Source organism: Lottia gigantea (genome assembly GCF_000327385.1).
Source record: "Lottia gigantea unplaced genomic scaffold LOTGIsca_19, whole genome shotgun sequence".
Classification (NCBI taxonomy): Eukaryota; Metazoa; Mollusca; class Gastropoda; family Lottiidae; genus Lottia; species Lottia gigantea.
The window spans coordinates 638700-660483 of record NW_008708358.1 but is presented as its reverse complement, the minus strand read 5'-3'; the positions used below and the strand labels follow the sequence as shown (position 1 = coordinate 660483).

The 21784-nt window shown below is 32.1% G+C and overlaps 5 protein-coding genes across 5 annotated transcripts; 3 read left to right on the top strand and 2 right to left on the bottom strand.

Annotated features, from left to right (window-relative positions):
• Positions 1-139: 139 nt before the first annotated feature.
• Positions 140-3457, bottom strand: LOTGIDRAFT_159033 (hypothetical protein; the record flags this gene model as incomplete). Its single annotated transcript, XM_009052695.1, has 7 exons — positions 140-185; positions 341-411; positions 1589-1750; positions 1879-1975; positions 2326-2474; positions 2883-2982; positions 3285-3457. The coding sequence occupies 7 exons, from the start codon at positions 3455-3457 to the stop codon at positions 140-142; spliced, it is 798 nt and encodes a 265-aa protein (XP_009050943.1).
• Positions 3458-4132: 675 nt separating this feature from the next.
• Positions 4133-8344, top strand: LOTGIDRAFT_187336 (hypothetical protein). Its single transcript, XM_009052694.1, has 5 exons — positions 4133-4266; positions 4947-5024; positions 5305-5430; positions 6947-6992; positions 7581-8344. Exons 1-5 carry the CDS (start codon positions 4150-4152, stop codon positions 7679-7681), a joined length of 468 nt encoding a protein of 155 aa, XP_009050942.1. The 5' UTR covers positions 4133-4149; the 3' UTR covers positions 7682-8344.
• A 1154-nt stretch (positions 8345-9498) lies between these two features.
• LOTGIDRAFT_159030 (hypothetical protein) lies at positions 9499-13774 on the bottom strand (the record flags this gene model as incomplete). The annotated part of the gene is made up of 6 exons (XM_009052693.1): positions 9499-9695; positions 9952-10473; positions 10646-10729; positions 11476-11681; positions 12045-12213; positions 13738-13774. The coding sequence occupies 6 exons, from the start codon at positions 13772-13774 to the stop codon at positions 9499-9501; spliced, it is 1215 nt and encodes a 404-aa protein (XP_009050941.1).
• Positions 13775-15404: 1630 nt separating this feature from the next.
• LOTGIDRAFT_114684 (hypothetical protein) lies at positions 15405-16841 on the top strand (the record flags this gene model as incomplete). Its single annotated transcript, XM_009052692.1, has 4 exons — positions 15405-15485; positions 16061-16124; positions 16385-16516; positions 16747-16841. Coding segments are annotated over 4 exons (372 nt in total), but the record flags the coding sequence as incomplete, so codon positions are not given.
• A 2222-nt stretch (positions 16842-19063) lies between these two features.
• LOTGIDRAFT_114418 (hypothetical protein) lies at positions 19064-21400 on the top strand (the record flags this gene model as incomplete). The annotated part of the gene is made up of 1 exon (XM_009052691.1): positions 19064-21400. The coding sequence occupies one exon, from the start codon at positions 19064-19066 to the stop codon at positions 21398-21400; it is 2337 nt and encodes a 778-aa protein (XP_009050939.1).
• Positions 21401-21784: the final 384 nt, after the last annotated feature.

Sequence of the window (21784 nt, the reverse complement as noted above, 5' to 3'; positions counted from 1 at the left end):
ATGTAACCCACTCAGAAACACTCTTAATATTTTCCTTTCAAAATATCTGAATGATCTTAAGGGATATACCAGTAATCAATGAAAATGAAGCTGGAATATACAGCACTGGAAAACATCGCTTTGAGCACATTCAGTTTACTTAACACTCTTTCAGTGCTACAGCTTTCCTTATTTCTTTTCTCAATCTAAAAATTTAAATTTTAGGAATTTTAAATAACAATTTGAATAGAATAAACTATTTAATCAAAACAAGTACCATAAAGTGTGTCAAGTCATTAAAAATCACTAAATAAATAAAATTATATATCAGGTGCTCCTGATCATAGAAAAAAAACTTAACCTTTCTATTTCAGTTTTACAGCCATCTTGTACTTGTTTCCTGGTAACTTGTACTATATCAGCAGGAGTGTACTGCAATAAACCAAACCTAACCTAATTAGCTCTGTGGTATATTGTAATATATAAACCTGGCCTAATTAGCTCTGCCTAATCAGCTCTGTGGTATATTGTAATATATAAACCTGGCCTAATTAGCTCTGCCTAATCAGCTCTGTGGTGTATCGTAACATAATCCTAACCTAATTAGCTCAACCTATTGTATTGGTGTATTATAATATATAAACCTAACTTAATTAGCTCTGAGGTGTACTGTAATCTATAAACCTAACCGAATTAGCTCAGCCTAATTAGCTCTGTGGTATATTGTAATATATAAACCTGGCCTAATTAGCTCTGCCTAATCAGCTCTGTGGTGTATCGTAACATAATCCTAACCTAATTAGCTCAACCTATTGTATTGGTGTATTATAATATATAAACCTAACTTAATTAGCTCTGAGGTGTACTGTAATCTATAAACCTAACCTAATTAGCTCAACCTAATTAGCTCTGTGGTGTATTGTTCTTTATAAACCTAACCTAATTAGCTCTGTAGCTCTGTGGTGTATTGTAACATAATCCTAACCGAATTAGCTCAACCTAATTAGCTCTGTGGTGTATTGTAATATATAAAACCTAACCTAATTAGCTCTGTGGTGTATTGTAATATATATACCTAACTTAATTAGCTCTGTGGTGTATTGTAATATATAACCTAACCTAATTAGCTCAGCCTAATTAGCTCTGTGATGTATTGTAATATATAAAACCTAACTTAATTAGCTGTGTGGTGTATTGTAATATTAGCTCTGTGGTGTATTGTAATATATAAACCTAACCTCATTAGCTCTGTGGTGTATTGTAAACCTTAATTAAACTTAATTAGCTTTGTGGACCTTTGTAATATACCAAAATAACTATGTGAACTTTACATAGGTAACAAGTTTAATAGATTATTATAATAACCCTGGTTAGTTTATCCCTGAAAGAATTCAACTGATCAAAGGTACATAACTCTATCTATAAATCAGACCCAATTTAATGTATTTCTATATCATACTCAGCATCAAATGTAATGAAGGTGCAGATGGAAACATGGTTGTAAAATCTATAGGAATATTTTCTAACAGTTTAGAGATTGAGCACTGGTTAAACCATCAAAGCTGTATAATTCAACTTTTACTAGTGTATATAGAGACAATGAAATTACCTTAACAAGACTGGCCTGTCTTCGAAAATAAACCGAGCCCTCTTCGTTCTCATGTATAGGATGTAGATTCAATATACTTCCCACACCATCTTTATTTCTACTATCAGAGGGATCCCAGCCTTTTATAGTTATTTCTATTACATAATCAGCTACCAGTACACCCTAGTACATAATATACAAAAAAATAGAGCAAAATTGAATTAGTTAATGCATTATCAATTCAGGTATTTGTTTTCAGAGAACTTTAGAATGCTGATTATAATTCAAGAGTTTATTGAAAAAAAACTTACACAATTGGTCTGTGCCATACAGTCATTATCACACCAACAATAATGATGTGTTCTGTACATGTGTTCTCTTGTTCTTCCACACTGATCAACCATTAGACTAATAATTAACAGATATAGATTATCAAGCTATTCACACTATACCAAGCCTATCAGCTTTCAACTATATTTTCAACTGAGTAAGATGCTACACAAATATTTGTCCCAGAAGTTAGAGTGCTGGCACAAAAAAGTTAAAAGATGTACAAATTGATATGACTAATTTTTGAAGCCTTTATCACTTATTAGATTGCAATTAGGTATGTTTCTGCCAATGTTTATTCTTCAAAATTAAATCAAAAAAGCTATTGGGATGACTCTTTAGCACATCAAATCAATATTTAAATTCCACTCCAAACATTCAGACAGAAGAATAAGACCTGTATATGAATTTAAACCAGCGATACATACCTAGAATCATAATTACATTGTTGAGCTATCTGTGATGGTGTACATCCTTTATCTATAACTGGTATAAATCGGACTTTATATCTATGTGATAATACAGGAGGGTTATATCTACTCATTAAATCTTGAAGACTTCCAACAACATGGTCTTTCTGTAATAAATCAATACAATTTTAAAATTCCTAAAAAATAGTCTTTGTGACAATGCATACTAAAGTTTTTGATTCCCTTGGGCTTTATAGATGTGAACATGCCAAATTACAAGGTGATTTTTCATCCCAACCGCCCTATAGCCCTTATGCCCTCAACCGCTAATTAAAATTTGTGCTAAAATTAGTATCATTTATTCTAGGAATCACAGGTTGCATACTTACAATAAACGAAACATTTTCATTTTGGCAGAATTTGGTGACATCAATGTTATGGAATCACAGATTTTTTTAAAAAAGAAAAATTATATATTATTACTTAATCAGAATCAGCAAGAAAAATAATTTGTATAAGCATAACCTAGCCGGTAACAATAGTTGTTATATTTTGACCAAATATATTCACAATACCTGGTAATGGGTGAGCTTTAATCCGATTGATTTACCACAGTCGATTATACCTAAATAAATCATTCCTCCATTTCCAGTATTTAAAAACCCATTAATTGCCCTTAAAATAAATTATAGAAATATATCATAACTACTGGTGATAACGGTACAGAATCTGAATCTGTATCAATTCTATTCAAAACTAACTGACTTATTAATCAGAACAAAAAATCAATTTAGCAGTAAGGCTTAAAACTCAATAAATTTTTTCAAATAATAACATCACAAAGGAAATAATAGATCATTCGAAATTTTAAATGTTTTCTCGAGTCAAAAGTTTTAATCCCGACCTACAACCTAGAGCCTATTGGACAGAATTTCCGAAGCAAGTGAGCTTTTCAGTATCAGTTGTTTGATCTTTACCTTGAAACGGCTTTCCTAGATGCTTTCTCTGTTCGTGAATTTACTTGAGTCCATGGAGGTAACTCTTCTACACACAGGTTTCTATGACCCTTAAATTCATGACTAGCATCTTCTTCAAAAGGTACAATATTTCCACGAATGTAATAACGCTTAGACTTTTGTTTAGAAGACATAGCTTCAAGAAAACAGACCTCACACAAATATTTCCTTGATGTGATAGCTGCAAAATAATAAAAAACAAAGTAATAGTAGATCTATATAATAATAATCTATTGTGAAGACAAGTATTAACATTAACGGACTTTCAAATTTATACCATTGTATAGACATTATACTAAATAACTGTAATCTGTAGCCAGCAACTCAGTTTAACAAGAGTAGTCTCCCTTGGAACACTATTCAGAGGGAAAAGACTCTTTTTGTTTGTTGAATTCATCTTATGCAACCCGTGCCTTCATGCTACATAAACCGAACACTTCAACAAAACGAGAATTACCATTCATTTACTTTCTAACCTTGGTATATTTCTAAACTAACTTTACATTGCGTTCTTCGAAAATGCTCTCATCTCGTTTCACTGATAAGTTCCGTACAAAAAAAAAGAGATCATTTTGAAATCTGACTTTAAAAACAGCAGACAATTTAAATGAATTAATGTTGTTTTACAGTTTAAAATCACTTTAATACCCGGATTTATCTTATCATCATAGTTATTAAAAGTGCACCCAAACTTCCCGGCAGGTTTTGTACGTATCCATAATATTTCGATTATCCAGACATTTCAAATATTTCAATGTAAAATAAACTGCTGGATGATCAAGGCCATGAACAAATAATCGAAAGTAGATATCTGGATTTTAAAAAAATGTCTCTGGATAATGCGAACCCTGTAGTCTTCCAGAAAACAACCGAAAGAGAAATCCTACCAGAAGATGAAGACAATGACGTACTTGACGAAATAGATGACCGAGAAGTGTATGATATCCTTTTTAGGAATACACACAAATACACAATGTTTTGTTCACACTCCTCCACTTTAAGTCCATTTAACCATTTTTTATATTTTTGGGCAGGAGTATATTTGCAATTGAGCTGATGAGGGTTGAGTAACTGAAACACATGTCTGCAACATGTTATGAGTTAAAGTCTTGTAGAATTTTGGAGTTATACCTGTGCCTGTGCCCCTGTGGTTAATCTCAGTCTCAATCTGTTCTTGCTGATGTTGATTTGTACGTGTTGCATACACCGTGCTGGCACTGTTGCAGTTTTGATCCCTGTCCCTTCCCTACAGATTTATATACCAGTTTGGAGATAAGCTCACTATATAGACTCATATAGACCTTCCCTCACAGACAGTCACTCTCTTTCTATAATTTCAATGAATTAGAATACATTGTTTTCAAGCTATGCTCTAGTAGGTATAATTACCTGTGATTGATATGTGAATAATCATGTCCATATGACATGGTCCGTTCTGTTAATCTAGAATTTCTAGCTAGGTTATAAGTTGATGATGGCCTACTTACCCTTCAAGAACCTATGATCCCAGTCATTCATTATCATGAGAGTTCTCCGATTCTAAGTCCAGCACACTATAAGTTGACTTTATTTGAATACATTCCAATTGCTATATCATTGATGTATTCCTTAACCAAAGTAAATCTAATAAGATCTATAAATGATCCTGAACATCCCTTGACGTTAGAAGAATTAAATGTAGTTGACCATGCTAATGTTCATGTAAGTAATAACAAGAGAATCCTTTATGTAATATGACCAATGAGTAATGTGTTATAGATGAAGTTACTTATTTTGTCTTTCCAAAAAAAAAACCTAATTGTAAATGGCGAGGCAATATTTGGATGATCAAACTGAATATCAATTTGGTGGGCCATGGATCAGCTTGTAAAAAAAGATCTTTAATAGTTGTTATCCTTTGAAATATGAATATTTCTTTTTATATTTTATGTAATTTCCACTAGTATCTAGAGACTTGAGATTTTTTTTTTGACTATTTTAGGTTGACAATAAGAAAAATAAGATTTCTATATCATTCACACCAACGATTCCACACTGTAGTATGGCTACTTTAATAGGTTTATCTATTAGAGTAAAGTTACTGCGAGCGTTGCCACCAAGATTTAAGGTATGTTCTCTTCTCATGTTTTATCTTGATAAGAAACCCTGAAGATTTAAAATCTATAAAGTGAATAGATAATCTAGAGATTATCTTATGTAGACTTTATAACTTAAGACAAATTCTTCACAATTTCCTTACTTTGTGCCTAGCATTTCTTTGTATTAGTAATTTTGTAAAGATATATCTAGTTTTCAGCTTTTACAAAGTTGGTTTATGTGAATTATTGAATTCCCCTTTTGATTCAGAATCTTTTCTGACACCAAACTTTCATATTTCATATTCTGTTTGCTGAAACTTTTGAATCCTATGGAAACCAACTTGAAATAATTTCCAATATGATTTTAATGATTGGCTGTAATAGCAGTAAAATAATTTGATTATTATTTTATTATTGTAATATAGACAGCAATAGTAATAATATTGATTATAATAATTATTCTAATCATTATCATGAAAATGAAAGCACATATATAGCACAAATCCAAAATTGTGTTCTGTCTGCACTCAATAGACATAAGATATCTCTAAAGATAAAGTTACCTAATGACACCATATACACTGAGAACCAAAACCTGATATCACCCTTCCTTAATTAGACTTTGCAATTACTTAAAAACTTCATAGACAAATTAAAATCAATATTAACTTCTTACATGAAGAATCTTCCCTTTCAATATAATGAATATACATTAAAGTTAATGATCTGTTTGAATAGAAACAATTCACCAATTTCAATGAATACTAATTAATCAAGTTGTCATAAGATACGACTTTTATGTCACTTTAGAGTCAATTTTGAAGTTTTTGAAAAGCAAGGTAAAATTTGAGATACTGGTAATGGCAAGAGCCTTGATAAGGTCATTTTTTCTAATTATAAAAAAGTGTGACCATTGTTATCTTCCATTACTGTGGTCTTCTGAACTTAAAACCTTATCTGTCATTTCATATTATAGGCACAGTTACAAGTGATTTAATGTAAACTAAATTAACTCATTGAAAGTGTTGATAAGTATGAAATATAACGCTTTGCCCTAGTAACTCGAATGAGATATATTGGTAATGATATATATTGTAAATGAGATATATTGAGATATATTGTTAATGAGATATATTGTTAATGATATATAATGTAAATGAGATATGTTGTTAATGATATATATTGTTAATGAGATATATTGTTAATGATATATATTGTTAATGAGATATATTGTTAATGATATATATTGTAAATGAGATATATTGTTAATGATATATATTGTTAATGAGATATATTGTTAATGATATATATATTGTAAATGAGATATATTGTTAATGATATATATTGTAAATGCAATATATTGAGATATATTGTTAATGATATATTAGCTTATTGTAAATGAGATATATTGAGATATATTGTAAATGAGATATATATATATATATATATAATATTGTAAATGAGATATATTGTTAATGAGATATATTGTAAATGAGATATATTGTTAATGAGATAATGATGATAACTATGAGGTTTATATTGAAGGTTGATGTACAGATATCACCTGGTAGCCATGCATCAGAAGAGGCAGGTTAGTATGTTTATTGTACTCCTATAGGTAGATACTGACCATCTTATAGGTAGTTAATGTGATAAAAGTTTTAATGCCCCACCTTTATTCACCTATTTGGGCTAATGAAGCAGGAAATTTTGAAGACTATATTATTATATTTGAGCCCCTCTAACCTGGATCACTGACACTAAGGATGCGGGGAAACCTGGTTAAAATATCCAAAGGATTAAAAACCAGAGGTTCAGATCAGGGAGCCAAACTGTAACTCACTGAGTCACCATGGCTCCAATGACTAGATATTAGATATTTATAACACAATTTAGGATTAATGCTTGTGGTTGAATTCCCTGCTATTGAAGCAACTAGAGTCTAGTAGAAAAGATTACAATCCTATTGTCCCCAGAGTTTTTCATTCATTTCTTCTATTATTTATTCAGATTGGAAATTAATCTTTTTTTTTCTATGAATAATTCGTGATTAGATATTCAAAATTTGAATAATAAGGAAACATCTATTTTTCATAGTTTTAGTTTTGGATGCTTAATTAGGGATTAGACGTTGAAAGTAACTTTTGACATTATACTTCTATTGTTTATGTATTTCCAGTCAATAAACAACTTGCTGATAAAGAAAGAGTTGCAGCTGCTTTAGAAAATTCTCACCTATTGAAAGTTGTGAATGAATGTTTAACAATTAGAGAAAAATGATATTTATAATACAAAATATGCCATTAAAAGTATTAAAGTTCATGGTAAACATTATAAGGCGTTTGTAAATGTGTACATAGCTTAATGCTTTCAAATTAATCAAAGCCATACAAATTTTTGTGATAATAAGAAATCCATTGTAAGGAATTCCTTTATCAAATTCCAGGAAAATTAAAGATTTAAATGAAACATATAACTTAATGAAATATGAAAATAAGACATAAAATAAATATTGATGGAAATTGGTAATGCCTAGATATGACATATTAATGGAAATTGGTCTAGCCTAAATATTAAATATTGATGGAATTTGGTCTAGCCTGGATATTAAATATTCATGGATAATGGTATAACCTAGATATTAAATATTGATGGAATTTGGTATGGCCTAGACATTATATATTGATGGAAATTGGTATGGCCTGGATATTAAATATTCATGGAACATGGTGTAGCCTAAATATTTAATATTGATGAAAACTGGTATAGCCTAAATGTTAGATATTGATGGAATTTGGTATAGCTTAGATATTAAATATTGATGGATAATGATATGGCCTAGACTTCTGTGAAATATTGATGGAAAATGGTATGGCCTAGATTGATGGAACAAATTAATTTTTTATTTATTGTTTTAAATTTGAAATAAAGGTAAAAAAATGTACACCAATGGCATTAAGTAAGGAAACAATCAATATTTTATGCCCCCCCGAGTCTTACCCAAAAGTACTTTGTAAAGGGATCCTCAGACCATAGCGATCACCTGTTGTTATTGCCATCACGAGTTGTGTATGGTCGTGAATAACGATCACGAGTTGTGTATGGTTGGGAATAGCGATCACGAGTTGTGTATGGTTGTGAATAGCGATCACGAGTTGTGTATGGTTGTTAATAGCGATCAAGAGTTGTGTATGGTTGTTAATAGCGATCACGAGTTGTGTATGGTTGTGAATAGCTATCACGAGTTGCATATGTGCAGAAGAATAGCGGTCATAAGTTTTGCAGCCATCATGTAACTGAATTGTAATAATAATAATATTCATAATGATAATAATAATGATAATAATCATTTTATTAGGGTAAGAAATTATGCTTAAAATATCTTTTTTGCATTTCGCCGTGGGAGTTGCGTTCGGTACTAATGATCACTTTCATTATTCGCAACCATATGCAACTGGCAATCACTATGGTGTCATAGCACCTTAAGCAGATAAATGAATTAGTCTAATGATTTTATGGTTTAATCAAATATTTAATGTCGAAATAATGCATCTGCCGTTTCATCAATTGTTCTGGTATTGATGTCTTTCATGAGCTTAAACAGTATCCATAAATATATGACAGTTTAAAAATTACACTTGCAGTAATATTGATAACAAACGGTTAGATAATCGATATTATTATGTTATTCTTTTTAATATATTATTAGACTTTTGTCTGGGGAGAAAGATCTCTTTTAGTTTAGAAATAAAAGGTGTATGAATAATAGCTGATGTGATGTTGACTGGGTCGGTCTGCCCTTGTGAATCTGCCACTAAAATATCTGATCTGATAGAGCTTAAATTCAAGAAGCCTTTTCCGAATTTAATCTTACAATTTTCTTGCAATAGAAATGTAGTTCTGTGGAAACGTACTGGCGTCAAATTACACTCAAAATATTTTATTTTGGGTATTCTCAATCGACAATGAGTTTGATTTTTTGGGGGTTTTGTTTTTCAAGTACAAAGCACAAGTATGTACACATCATTTGAAATTATCCATGTTACTATAACTGCTTGTAATATCGCTTTCATAAGCTAACAATTCACTATTCTATTCTATTCTATTTCTCTGGATTTTGTTACACGTTTACATCTAAGATCACAGATTATAATGGAAAGAAAAAATGCCACAATGCAGATGGAGCCACAAACTCCCATCGTTATAGCTGATGGTCTTTCATCTGGTACACTGATAAACCGACGCTTATAAGATGATAAATTATGAATATCCAGTTTGATGTCTCGAGCCCTATCTGAAAAGGTAAAATATATATCAACTACTGGAAAAACCTAGAATATGATTGCACAATTTATTTTAATTAACTGTTACGTTTGATATTGTTTGTATTTTCTTTTGAACATGCAGCTTTAAGCTTTGAATATGTCTGATAAACCTACGACTGCAAATTTCTTTGATGTGCATTGCATTTGGGTATTCTAAACTCTGTAAAAACTCGTCCACGGTCATTATCTTATACATAGATCAATATTCAGAAAAACAGACTGTACCTATAATATTTTTGTAGTTCTCTGAGATCTCTAATATGTGTGTTTTATTTGTAGATGAAACCATACTGTGGTCAGCCAGTGTTGTTTCTAAAATTGTGGTTTGAAGAATAGTAGAATAAGGTTTTTCATCCAACGATGTAAAGGCAGCAATTTCTTTTTCACAAGAGCAAGACGATGCTTCACACTCAGTTATCGCTTTTGTTTCTGCTGAAACACAAATCGTCTCTGTAGTTGTTGCTGTATATGTCATTGTCATTGCTGAAGATGTGCCCGAATTTGTCATTTCAACCAAAGGTAATACACTGGTTGGACAAACTGTCAACATAACTGTTTCTGTCAACATAACTGTTTCTGTCGACGGACTTGGCGTTTGCCATACTGTGGTATGGCAAGAAGAGGCAGTTTTCATATCTGGTCCATTTTCGGTGTATGGTGATGGTTCAGCAGTATTTTGTGGACGGCACTGTGGATCAGCCATCAATTCATTTCTGTGGTTATCAATAACAACGGCAATCTTCTCAACTGAAACGAATTGAGAGAATTACATCATTTAAATAAAATTTAAATTGGATAAATGCACTAACAAAATGCAAAGTGGCATTGGGTGATCAGATAGGACAAGCATATTTTACCACCCGCTGCACAGCATTCTTCGTGGTATTCCTATAATAACTCATGAGCTCGACTCACTTACCACTGAAGCAATCTTTATGATATACAGTCGTGTTTTCGTTGTCAATAATGTTGTTATTGTTATAAGATGCTAAAGGTATGATATCTGTTGTATACAAGGCACAGGATTGGTTATCATCATGGTATACAACTCCTGAACACTCTGTCGCATTCATTTCAAACCACAGACATATCTGAAGACAATTTTGTAATGCGATGGATAATATTAAAACAGGCGAAAGTTCATTGTTCGCCGATTTTCTTTCGAATTGACCAAAGCTACATTCACCTGTAAGATGCAAAGGCACTAATAAAAATATTAACTCATAAACAGGAAATAGTTGTGGTAATTCCAAAGAGTTGCAAACTATTATGCCATGGTGAAAATGATCTTTGTCTTGACTGGTAACAAAGCATATGGCGGTCACGATGTTCAACAAAATACGCGTTTTACTTTTTAGCCCCATACTTTTGGTGATGGACAATTTTTACTGTATGCTGTAGGGGTTTCAGATGTAATAAAAATATAACGAAATCGTCATTTGATGATAGCCGGTGTATAAGTCAAATTTACTCACATATCTTTGAAAAGAAAGAGAAAATTTCATAATTTAGACATAGACACTAATACATTCTTCAAAAATAAATGAAATGAGTTAACTACAAATAAAGTCTTCACAAAAGCGTTTAGATTTGTAAGATTTTTATCAATATTAAAACCTTTCTGCTATGAAAATGCAACTTATCAATAGAATTTACATTATATTATTTATTCTCCTCTCTAAATGTATAATTAAATGGTAAGGGGTTATTTAGATACTATTTTTATCAAATATAAAGTAATTCGCTTACCTTTTTTAATTTCGCATATAATTTGAAATTCTGCATAATTACAATTTTTGTCACTAAGATTATCCACTTTGTACCTAAAACAGTATTGATCCACAGTTGGTACTTCGTGTGCTGTTTTAGGATATGTAACTGTGCTTCCATCTTGCCAGACCCATGTTCCATTCCCTCGAGATGAATCATATATCCCTACCCAAAACTCTGGATATCTGAAAGACCGTATTATTGTCAATTTCAGAGTTTTAAGTGACATACTCCGAGATTCTCAGTTCTAATCCAAAAAAGGGCATGGAACAAAAGGGTTGTAAAAGTGGCAACTGAATACTGAAGAGGTCTACTAATCCTATACAACATATTAGCGTGAATTAATATCATCTAATAACCTGATAACCCTACAGAGAAACCAGATACCACTGGGATATCCATATAGGTGAATTATAAGCTCTTTGATTATAGATTAGAACCACATAAGCAATGATCAAGAGTCCACACCATGAACAAAATCGGTTTTTTTTTTTTCGTTTTTTTCGTTTTTTTTTTTCGTTTTTTCTTTCTTTTCGATGGAAACTTACAAATCTAATTCGCTTCTTTTGTTAAGAAGCTCCTTTAATTTATATTCAGTATCTGGTTGGACGATTCTACCGTTCATATTACAACATATCTGGTAGGCATCGTTCCACGTGCCAGTGTTATTTACATTGACCAGTACAGTATTGGACGTTGGTAAACTATTTATTAACTCTGAAAATAAAAGAACGAAAAACCAAAGTAGGCATACTAACTAACTAGCATATTGACAATACATATACATTGGCAGCAGCTAATGAACTTTTTATTTAAGGCGTTACACAATGATAAATGAGGAAGTATATTTCACAATGAAAGGTGGTATGAGGTGTCTTCGCATATCCAGTCTGGCGCCATATACCCGCCATAGATATAAATTATAGAAATTACATATAAAGTGCGCATAGCATGTCGGAGCATATAACAGCATAGCCGTTCATAGTCAATATTTCTTCATCGTTAAAATTTGGTTATTTGTGAAATGTCCGTTTGCATATTTTTTATCATGTTTTTTAGCAACGGTGTACGACGTTTATGACTTAGAAAAAATGTCGCATACCTTTGCTAAAGGATCTTGATTTCTTATGGGCATGTTAATCGTCTAGCTGCAAATTACATTGCGTAATGAGGTCTATTATATATGCAGGTGACAGTGCTTCCGTTGTATAAAAAAGTTGCATAACAATAACCAATCAATTATAGCATGCAGCCTTCAGATTAAATGTTATAAAGAAGACCAAAACTCCCAGTATTGGAATATTATTCAATTTATTCTTGGTTATCATTTTAAAATCTAAAATAAAAACTTCCAATTTTTTCATAATCAGGCCTTTTCAGAAACACTATTAGTTACTTTCTGTTGATATTAAGGTTAGTTCACAGAATCTATTTGATTTGTTCCCAACTGAAACCAGACCATTAATTAAAATTTCTAAGAACGGAATATACAGATCTAGGTTTTCTTATTTTGATTAATATATCAATATTAAAGAGATTGTAGGGAGGTTTTCTCAATATGTATATGTTTATCAGGAACACTGATAGCATCAATTTGCATCATTCTAATTTTAGGTTGGTCTGTAGTTCCTGCCATTCACAAAAAAAATAGTGTTCGTTGACGTCATTAATCGCCAACTATCACGTAAGGCCGCCCGCGATTAGTGGTGTCATTAAACACTTAGTTTTAATGAAATTGAAGGAACCACAGACGTCTGATTGAAAATTGGTGAAAAATTGATGCTAACAGAGAAAACCTCTTTACTGTCCCTTTTACGCAGCTTTTACACCTCCAATAGTTCAAGACTCTGTATTTATTTGACATATTTGTTTCATTTTTGAAGATCTGAGAGCAACTGACTGGGCAACTATGCGATCATAGCATCTTCAGAAAAATCTTTCACATTTATGTACTGTCTGGAATCTTAGTCGTTGTGTTGGCAACATGTTTATCTGGGACATTATCGTTTCAAAATTTATAACTTTCGACAGGGTAGACCTATGTTTTTGGAATTTAATTTTAAAGTAATGTTGAAATGTTACGATATGTAAATTCAACCCATCCTTTGTTTGGGATGTTCCCAGCATTTACCAAATTAAAAAAAAACAGACGTCAAATAATTCTAGTGACCATTTTGGACTAAACAATGTTAACTTTAATTACATTAATGATAAAATACTCAAAATCGTTTTGATTCTTACCTACAAGCATACTCAAGAAATAAAGTTCCCAAAGCATTATGTTCTGTCACTCTCGGGTACACGACGGTGAATGCGTTCTCTATTGACTAAACCATATAACTTGATCACTTGAGGTGGAAACACGACCAACGCTCTATTATTTGATTTCTTAATCGATTTCACGACAATAATTAAAGTTTTCATGGTCGCGATGTATAAACAATAATTTCAAGCACCGTCCGTAGATACTTTGTTTAAGCTCTATTGATTAGGCCAAGAGTTCAGGTGGAACTGGTTTAAAGAATGAGAGAGGGAGCTTAACAATGCCCATTTAAACCCAGTCGTCAAGACAATTCATATAGATACATGGTGCGGCTTTTAAGTCCTTATGATTTGACTTAGGGTTCAAGCGGTTACCCTCCATTCCAAACCAGTCGTCGAGCACAAATGGTAGGCCTACAGATGGTGTTGTTTTTCAGCCTCAATGATTGGGATTCAACCGGCAATGATGTCTGTCTTCCAAAGCATATCAGAGAGGCACTATATATTGATAGATTAACCCTATTCCAAACCAGTCGTCCCGGTAGGTATTCAGACAGTTTCTCGGGACGGATAACTAATCGTACCGTACCAAATTTTGTTGTTGTTGTCACATTTCAAATAATTATGAGGGCAATAAGAGTAAATTTCTTCTTGGTGAGTTTCCAGATGCAACACGGACCTAATTCTAATTGATTTGATCTGTTACACACTGCTCGGCTTAAATATCTTTATAAATAATTAGGAGCAGAAAGGTAAGACGTAAAACTCTGTTAATTTTTTGCAGATTCCTACGAAACAAAGCACCCGGCCTTGTTACCAGAATGTAAGAACTACACGTAATTTTGTAATTATGTCGGGAAATTGTTCCATTAACGGAATATTACCTGTTGATCACGACTATTACTGCATGTGTCTGGATGATTGAGGTTATTCATAAGCTGGTATTCACTAATCAGCTCCAGTCTTTCCAACGAAATTTTGAAGGGTTCTTTCTTTAATCGTGTCGTTTGAAGGAATTTGGGTGTGACAATACTAAAGTATTCAATATTCTGTACAAGCGATAATTCAAACATCACAAAAATCTGAAGCACGACGATTTAATAACGTGTCGAGTCAGATTAGTGGGAGATTATTTATCACCGACCAGTTCCTGTCTTGTTTCAACATGGCCACCTTAGCAGCTGTTCGATTCACTGGACGGGTGTGCAGTAAATTTAAGTTTAACAGTATTAAAACGACCTTTATATCATGTCAAAGTCATCGTAATTTTGGAACAACCAGAAGACTGTCGGCTGGTAAGTGCAATTTGCATGTCGACTTCAGTAACGTTGGTGTTTCTGCAAAACAACAGAAACTCAAAGCAAAAGTTTAGTACCAAAAAAAACCTTCTATTCCTGGGTTGCCAGATTATGCTTGCTTTATATGTTAACTTCAGGTTTGCGATTTATTCATTTATATTGTTCTAACATTAATAGACAGACCCTTTTCAAAACTTCACAAGTAACAATGTAAAATCTACTCTTTATGATGATAGGAAATCATTTTCCATTTCTGGCTTCTGTTATGCAAGTTTTGCAATTCTGTGCCTCTAACAATGTGTTGGCTCTTTAGTTTTGATCCAACAAAATCTTGTTTGAATTACAGGCCGTTTTTTTACTCAACAACATGAATGGATAGATGTAGATAAAAATAACATAGGTACAGTTGGCATCTCACAATATGCTCAGGTAAGGATACAGATGCCAGCAAGAGAGTCTAGGCTATATATTGTTCTGAAAACTTGTTGAAATTTTGCCTTAAAATCTTTAATAAAAGGCCCATAATTCATTTCTTTCTCAATGATTTGACAAGTGTTAACTATATTAAACACGAAACTATGTGAAACATTTATAAAAAATAAAATGTCACATAAAAACATTTTGACACTATGCCAAGGTAACAAATTAATTAATTGTCAATATTTTATAAATATTTCATTTTTTATTATTCATTCAGTATTGAATTGCATGCCTTGTTGTAGCCCCCTGAAGACTAGATATGATCCTGAGTGACTACCAATAAGAGATTTTGTATTATTATGCAGGCCTATCTACTTCCATGCCTTTCAAAATGTAAATCTATTATCTATGTATTCCTGGTAAAATCTGATATCCTTGAAACAACTACTTTTCGAAGGAATGGGTACAAATTATTAAAAATAATTATATTGTATTAAAGAGAGGGCTAAACCAAGGTTGAGGTCCTTGAAAACTGAATCGTTATCTATGTAAAGTATGGCATTATGTATCATATTATATTGTAGGATAAACTAGGTGAAGTAGTATATGTACAGTTACCTGAAACCGGTACGGAAATAGAAGCCAATGGTAAGATATGATAGAGATATGACCTCTTCTACATCTGTGAAGGCACTGTTCTGCAAAAGCTTAAGACTGAAGGCACTGTTCTGCAAAAGCTTAAAATCTCATTACCTAAGCCTATATCATTTAGATTTTACAGTACAGATCTTGTCAAGCTTACCCTTATTGTGTACAATGTATTTAAGCTTCATATGATACGATGTATAATACGAAGAATGTCCAAATTTATCGCTGTTGTTTTTAACCTTCTAAATGATATTTTGTAGGTGAAGCAGGTTGTTTAGAGAGTGTAAAAGCTGCCAGTGAGATTTATAGCCCTGTATCTGGTACAATAACAGATTGTAACCAAATGTTAGCAGATACACCAAATCTCATTAATGATTCACCATATGAAAAAGGTACCAGTACTAACTTCTTATTTCTATTCTGTAACTAAAATTTCAAGGAAACATTATTAACTTAGAGCATCAGAAAAAGGGTTTGATGTTGATCAACCCAACAGATATTGGCATCAGGTGTCCCATTGGTTGAGCATGATCAAAACTTTCCCACTGTAATTGAAGCGATTAGCTTATTATGATTATATTATTATTCTGAAATGCCATTGTTCTACCTTTGTGTATTGTAGGATGGTTATTTAAGGTGAAACTCTCTCAGCCTGATCAGTTACAGGAACTACTAGATGAAGATGGTTATAATAAGTTCTTGGAATCTCATGACTGATCTGATTTACCTACCACCTGGATTTATCAGATAACCAATTTCTGATTTTTAAAATTATAATGATTTCAAAATAACTTTGATTGTTAAAAGTGATGAAAAGTGTATATCGAATTCTAAAAGTGCTCATGATATTCTATTTTAAATATTTAATCATGTTTTATTATGGTACATATAAAGTGCCTATTTTTCTTTTGAATGATTTCAAGAACATCTAACTCATAGGTATTAAATAGCCTCATATTAGTGGATATTTATTTCTGTAACACCCAACACTAAAATTCTAAACTACCCCATGTATTGTTTGAATTGTAAATGAATTTGCAGTGGTTTTTGTTGATGTTTGAAATACTTTTTGAAACTAACTTGATTTAGTTAAATCTTGTATCATAGTCTTTGTGGCAGTTCATTTCAGGGTAAATCCTTTTGGTCCATTTTTAGACCAAGATTTATGGTTTTTTATACTAGCACTAGATTCTTACTTATATATTGGCCTAAATAGTATTCTTTAGCACATCATAAGATTTAATCATCATCTTAAAGATATTATTAAAAAAAAACAGGGATTATCGCATAATGATTTTTAGGTTATTTGTTATTAATGAATGATTTTGCTTGCATAATTTCATTGTTTTAGATGAAATAATGCCGGGATCTTTACAAGTATTGTTCACTATAGTGCTGTATTATTAATGTTCAAAATGTGCCATAATAAATTTTTCCAGTTTTGCTGCTATATTCTTAGTTTCATGCAAAACCTGGGCAGTTCTGTGTTTTTATGACTCTTAGGTCTTGTTTTCAACCCAAAAGACTTGTTGATGTTATTATTGTTGCCTAGAAATGAAGACCCAGCATATCTTATCTTTTCTTATATCATAAAATCTTCTTAACATCTCAACAACTTTTGTTTCCAATCATTTGTTAATTATTAATCAATTAAATTATGCTATGATTACTTTTAATCTTATTAAAATATAACTGAACTTTTCATTATGGTTATATATAATTTTGGAGTGTTTTGTTAAGCATTTATGATATCAGGATAATGTTTCGTTACTTGTTGTGCTCTAATATTAGCCGTAAAGTGTTCCATATTCAAATTTAAATATAGTTTGTTTTATGTTACCATTGGTAACAATAGAGCTCTGTAGTATATCTTTATAGTATAAGAGAATTTAAGCCAAGGAAATGAAATAGTTTAGTGAGATGTATATTCGGCGGGCTCGCTTTGTGAGTTCTGCACATGCAGGATATATGGAATCACCAAACAGGCAGGCAAATCAGAAAGTTTGCAGATGATTTTATCTAATACCTATAAATGATTTGTGGGTGTGGCCATATATAACTGATAATAGTTAATATTATAAATAATGATTATTGTATTTTGATACCTTTATCATGAAATTGTTGAATAAATTAGTTGATGATTTGAATTTTTTTATGATATTTCTTTATCCTAGAGAATCCCTTTGTGGTTTTTGAATCCCATTTTTCATATATTGAAATATCAGTTCCAAAGTAGTAGGTCGACTGAGAGTGTCAGATAAGGCCTACCCTTTAGTTCATGGTAATTTCAATTGTAAGAATTATTATTTGGAGGTTTCATTACAAAGAGTAGTTCACAATATTTATTTGCCATTTCTGGGGGGAAGTGTGCAATTCTATATGCAGGATTATCAAACATTATATTTCTATAGAACTAAAGACATTCTAAAAAGTATTGAACGCTTTCAAAATTTTGCTTTAGATGTCCGAAAAAGCAAACTAAATTGTATATGATTTGCATTCATTTTCAAAGCTGTTTTCATAATTTTGTAGCATTCTTTAATTAGTCGAGTTACGTGTTGTGCTTATCTGAAAAATGTTGCAGCAAAACTAATGTAGTCAGAATTATTATTTAATAACAAGAGTTGTATCCCTTCCACTTCTAAGTAAAATTCTCTGTATTTCATGCAAGCAGGTAAAGATACAAGAATTAAAAAAAAATCATTAATCATTAATCTTAATCATTGATTTCAAGCGCAATCGAAATTTTCAACATTTTCGAATCGAAAGGGTAAATCCAAATCTAGATTTTACGCCCAATAATTCAACTTCCGCCTAAAGTTGCCCGGATATTGGTTAATGTCGAGCAATGTTCTATTATGATTGTTTGAGGAGTTGTTTTTGTTTTAATTAACGTTTACTTTAACCTAGGCAATCAATAGGTTCTTATAAAGATGGCGATGCTTGGCCAGCAAGGGCAGTGTAAATTCGAGGACAAATGGCCATGTATGAGGCCCACAGTTCTAAAATTGCTGAGACAAGAACCTGTTAGCAGAGATGAATGGCATTATCTTTTTGAAGCTGTCCATTCAGTCTGTATGTGGGATGAGAAAGAAGGTCCACCAAAAATATACAAGGCTCTCGAAGAAGATATTTTAGACTTTATTCGCAATGCCCAAACAAGAGTACTGCAACATAAAGAAGATTCAGCCTTGTTGATTCGTGCTTATATTGCTGAATGGGGTAAATTTTTTACACAGTGCAATTATTTACCTATGCCTTTCAATCAACTGGAAGCTAATTTGTCAGGCAAACTACACAACAGTACACAAAAGAAAGATCAAGAAAGTTTGGTTCGGAAGTTAATGTTAGACAGCTGGAACCAAAGTATTTTTTGTAATATAAAGAAGAGACTACAAGACAGTGCCATGAAACTGGTTCATTCAGAAAGAAATGGTGAAGCCTTTGATTCTCAACTGGTTATTGGTGTGAGAGAGTCTTATGTCAATTTGAGTTCAGACACAGAAGATAAGCTGAAAATCTATAGAGAAAATTTTGAGAAGGCGTACCTTGAAGCTACTGAATCTTTCTTCAAAATGAAGGCACCACGATACCTTGAAGAAAATGGTGTACAGAATTACATGAGCTTTGCTGATTCAAAACTGAAGGAAGAAGAATTAAGGGCCAGAAGATACTTAGAAACTGGTTATGGATGTAATTCAGTGGCTGCTTTAACTGAATGTTGTGTAAGAGTGTTGGTTACTGATTTCAAGGAAACCATTTTACAAGAATGTGCTGATATGATAAAAAATAATGAGACTGAAAAATTAAGACTTATGTTTAGTCTGATGGATCGTGTGCCAGATGGTATCACTCCTATGTTATCTGATCTGGAGAAACATATTGTTGAACAAGGGTTAGCTGATATGATGTCTGCAGCTCAAGCCATTACCTCGGATTCTGAAAAATATGTTGAACAATTGTTAGATTTGTTTAATCGTTTTAGTAAATTAGTGAAAGATGCTTTCTTGGATGATCCTCGATTTTTAACCTCCCGAGATAAAGCTTACAGGACTGTTGTTAATGATACCTCTGTCTTTAGGCTGGAAATACCTGTCAAAAATAAGAGTATAGCTGGGATTAAAACACAACCAGAATCCAAATGTCCTGAACTTTTAGCTAATTATTGTGATATGCTTCTAAGGAAAACTCCATTAAGTAAAAAGTTAGCCTCTGAGGAAGTTGAAGCGAAATTACACGACGTTTTATTAGTATTAAAGTATGTTCAGAATAAAGATGTTTTTATGAGATATCATAAAGCCCATTTGACAAGAAGATTAATATTGGATACATCAGCTGATAATGAAAAAGAAGAAAATATGGTGGAATGGTTGAGAGAAGTTGGCATGCCTGCTGATTATGTCAACAAGTTAGCTAGAATGTTTCAAGATATCAAAGTTAGTGAAGATTTGAATGTTGAGTTTAAGGACATTCACCGAAACAATAACGAAGGCATAGCTGATGCTATTAATATTAAGATTTTGAATGCAGGTGCTTGGGCTAGATCTAGTGATCGAGTTTCTGTTACCTTACCACGAGAATTAGAAGATTACATCCCACAAGTGGAAGAATTTTACAAGTTAAAGCACAATGGACGGAAGTTACAGTGGCATCATCTTATGTCCAATGGTATTATAACATTTTGTAACGATAGTGGTGGAAAATTTGATCTAGAAGTAACCACTTTTCAAATGGGCGTTTTATTTGCTTGGAACCAACGACCGTATGAGAAAGTCTCCTACGAAAGTTTACGTTTAGCAACGGAATTACCAGATGCAGAATTAAGAAAGACCTTGTGGTCTTTGGTAGCGTTTCCCAAATTAAAACAGCAGATCCTTTTATGCAGCTCAGATATAAAATCTCCTAAGGACTTTGTAGATGTGACTGTTTTTTGGGTGAACCAAAAGTTTACTATGATAAAGAATGGTAAAGTTCAAAAGCGAGGAAAGATGAATCTTGTGGGACGACTTCAGTTATCCACTGAAAAGAGTAAAGAAGAAGATAATGAAGGAATTATGCAGCTTCGAGTGCTTCGTGTTCAGGAAGCTGTTGTCAAAATCATGAAAATGAGAAAGAGAATTACCAACGCAGCCTTACAAACTGAACTAGTTGAAATCTTAAAAAATATGTTTCTTCCATCCAAGAAACTAATCAAAGAACAAATTGAGTGGCTAATAGAGCATAAATACATGAAACGTGATGGTGACAATATAAATATGTTTATATATATGGCTTGAATGGTGTTCTATTGATAAATTTTTATAAGTAAATTAAGAACTCTAATCTACATTACAGACTTTTTATGAGCCTGTTAAATTTGCTTTACAAAAGGAAAGTTGTGCTACCAATTTTTATGCATATTTATGAAAAAGAATGAAAACTGTTTGACTTTGTTATTTATTGATTTTTTATCTGGTTGAATTATGAATAGTCCCACAAAAATCATATGATTGATAAAAAAGCACTTTATTACTCTGCAAAGAAAAGTCTCCCATGTAAAACTGCTAATAATATCTATATAGTTGCTCTTATACACCCATTTATGACTTAATCGATCACTTCGAGGGCATGTTCAAGAGTTGTTTCCCTTGACTTAATCAAAAGTATCACTTTTTAACCTC

Coding starts and splice junctions, on each gene's coding strand:
- LOTGIDRAFT_187336 (XM_009052694.1), top strand. CDS start 4,150: ATGTCTCTGGATAATGCGAACCCTGTAGTCTTCCAGAAAACAACCGAA. Junction 5,431..6,946: donor CGTTGCCACCAAGATTTAAG/GTATGTTCTCTT, acceptor TTTATATTGAAG/GTTGATGTACAGATATCACC. Junction 6,993..7,580: donor CCATGCATCAGAAGAGGCAG/GTTAGTATGTTT, acceptor ATGTATTTCCAG/TCAATAAACAACTTGCTGAT.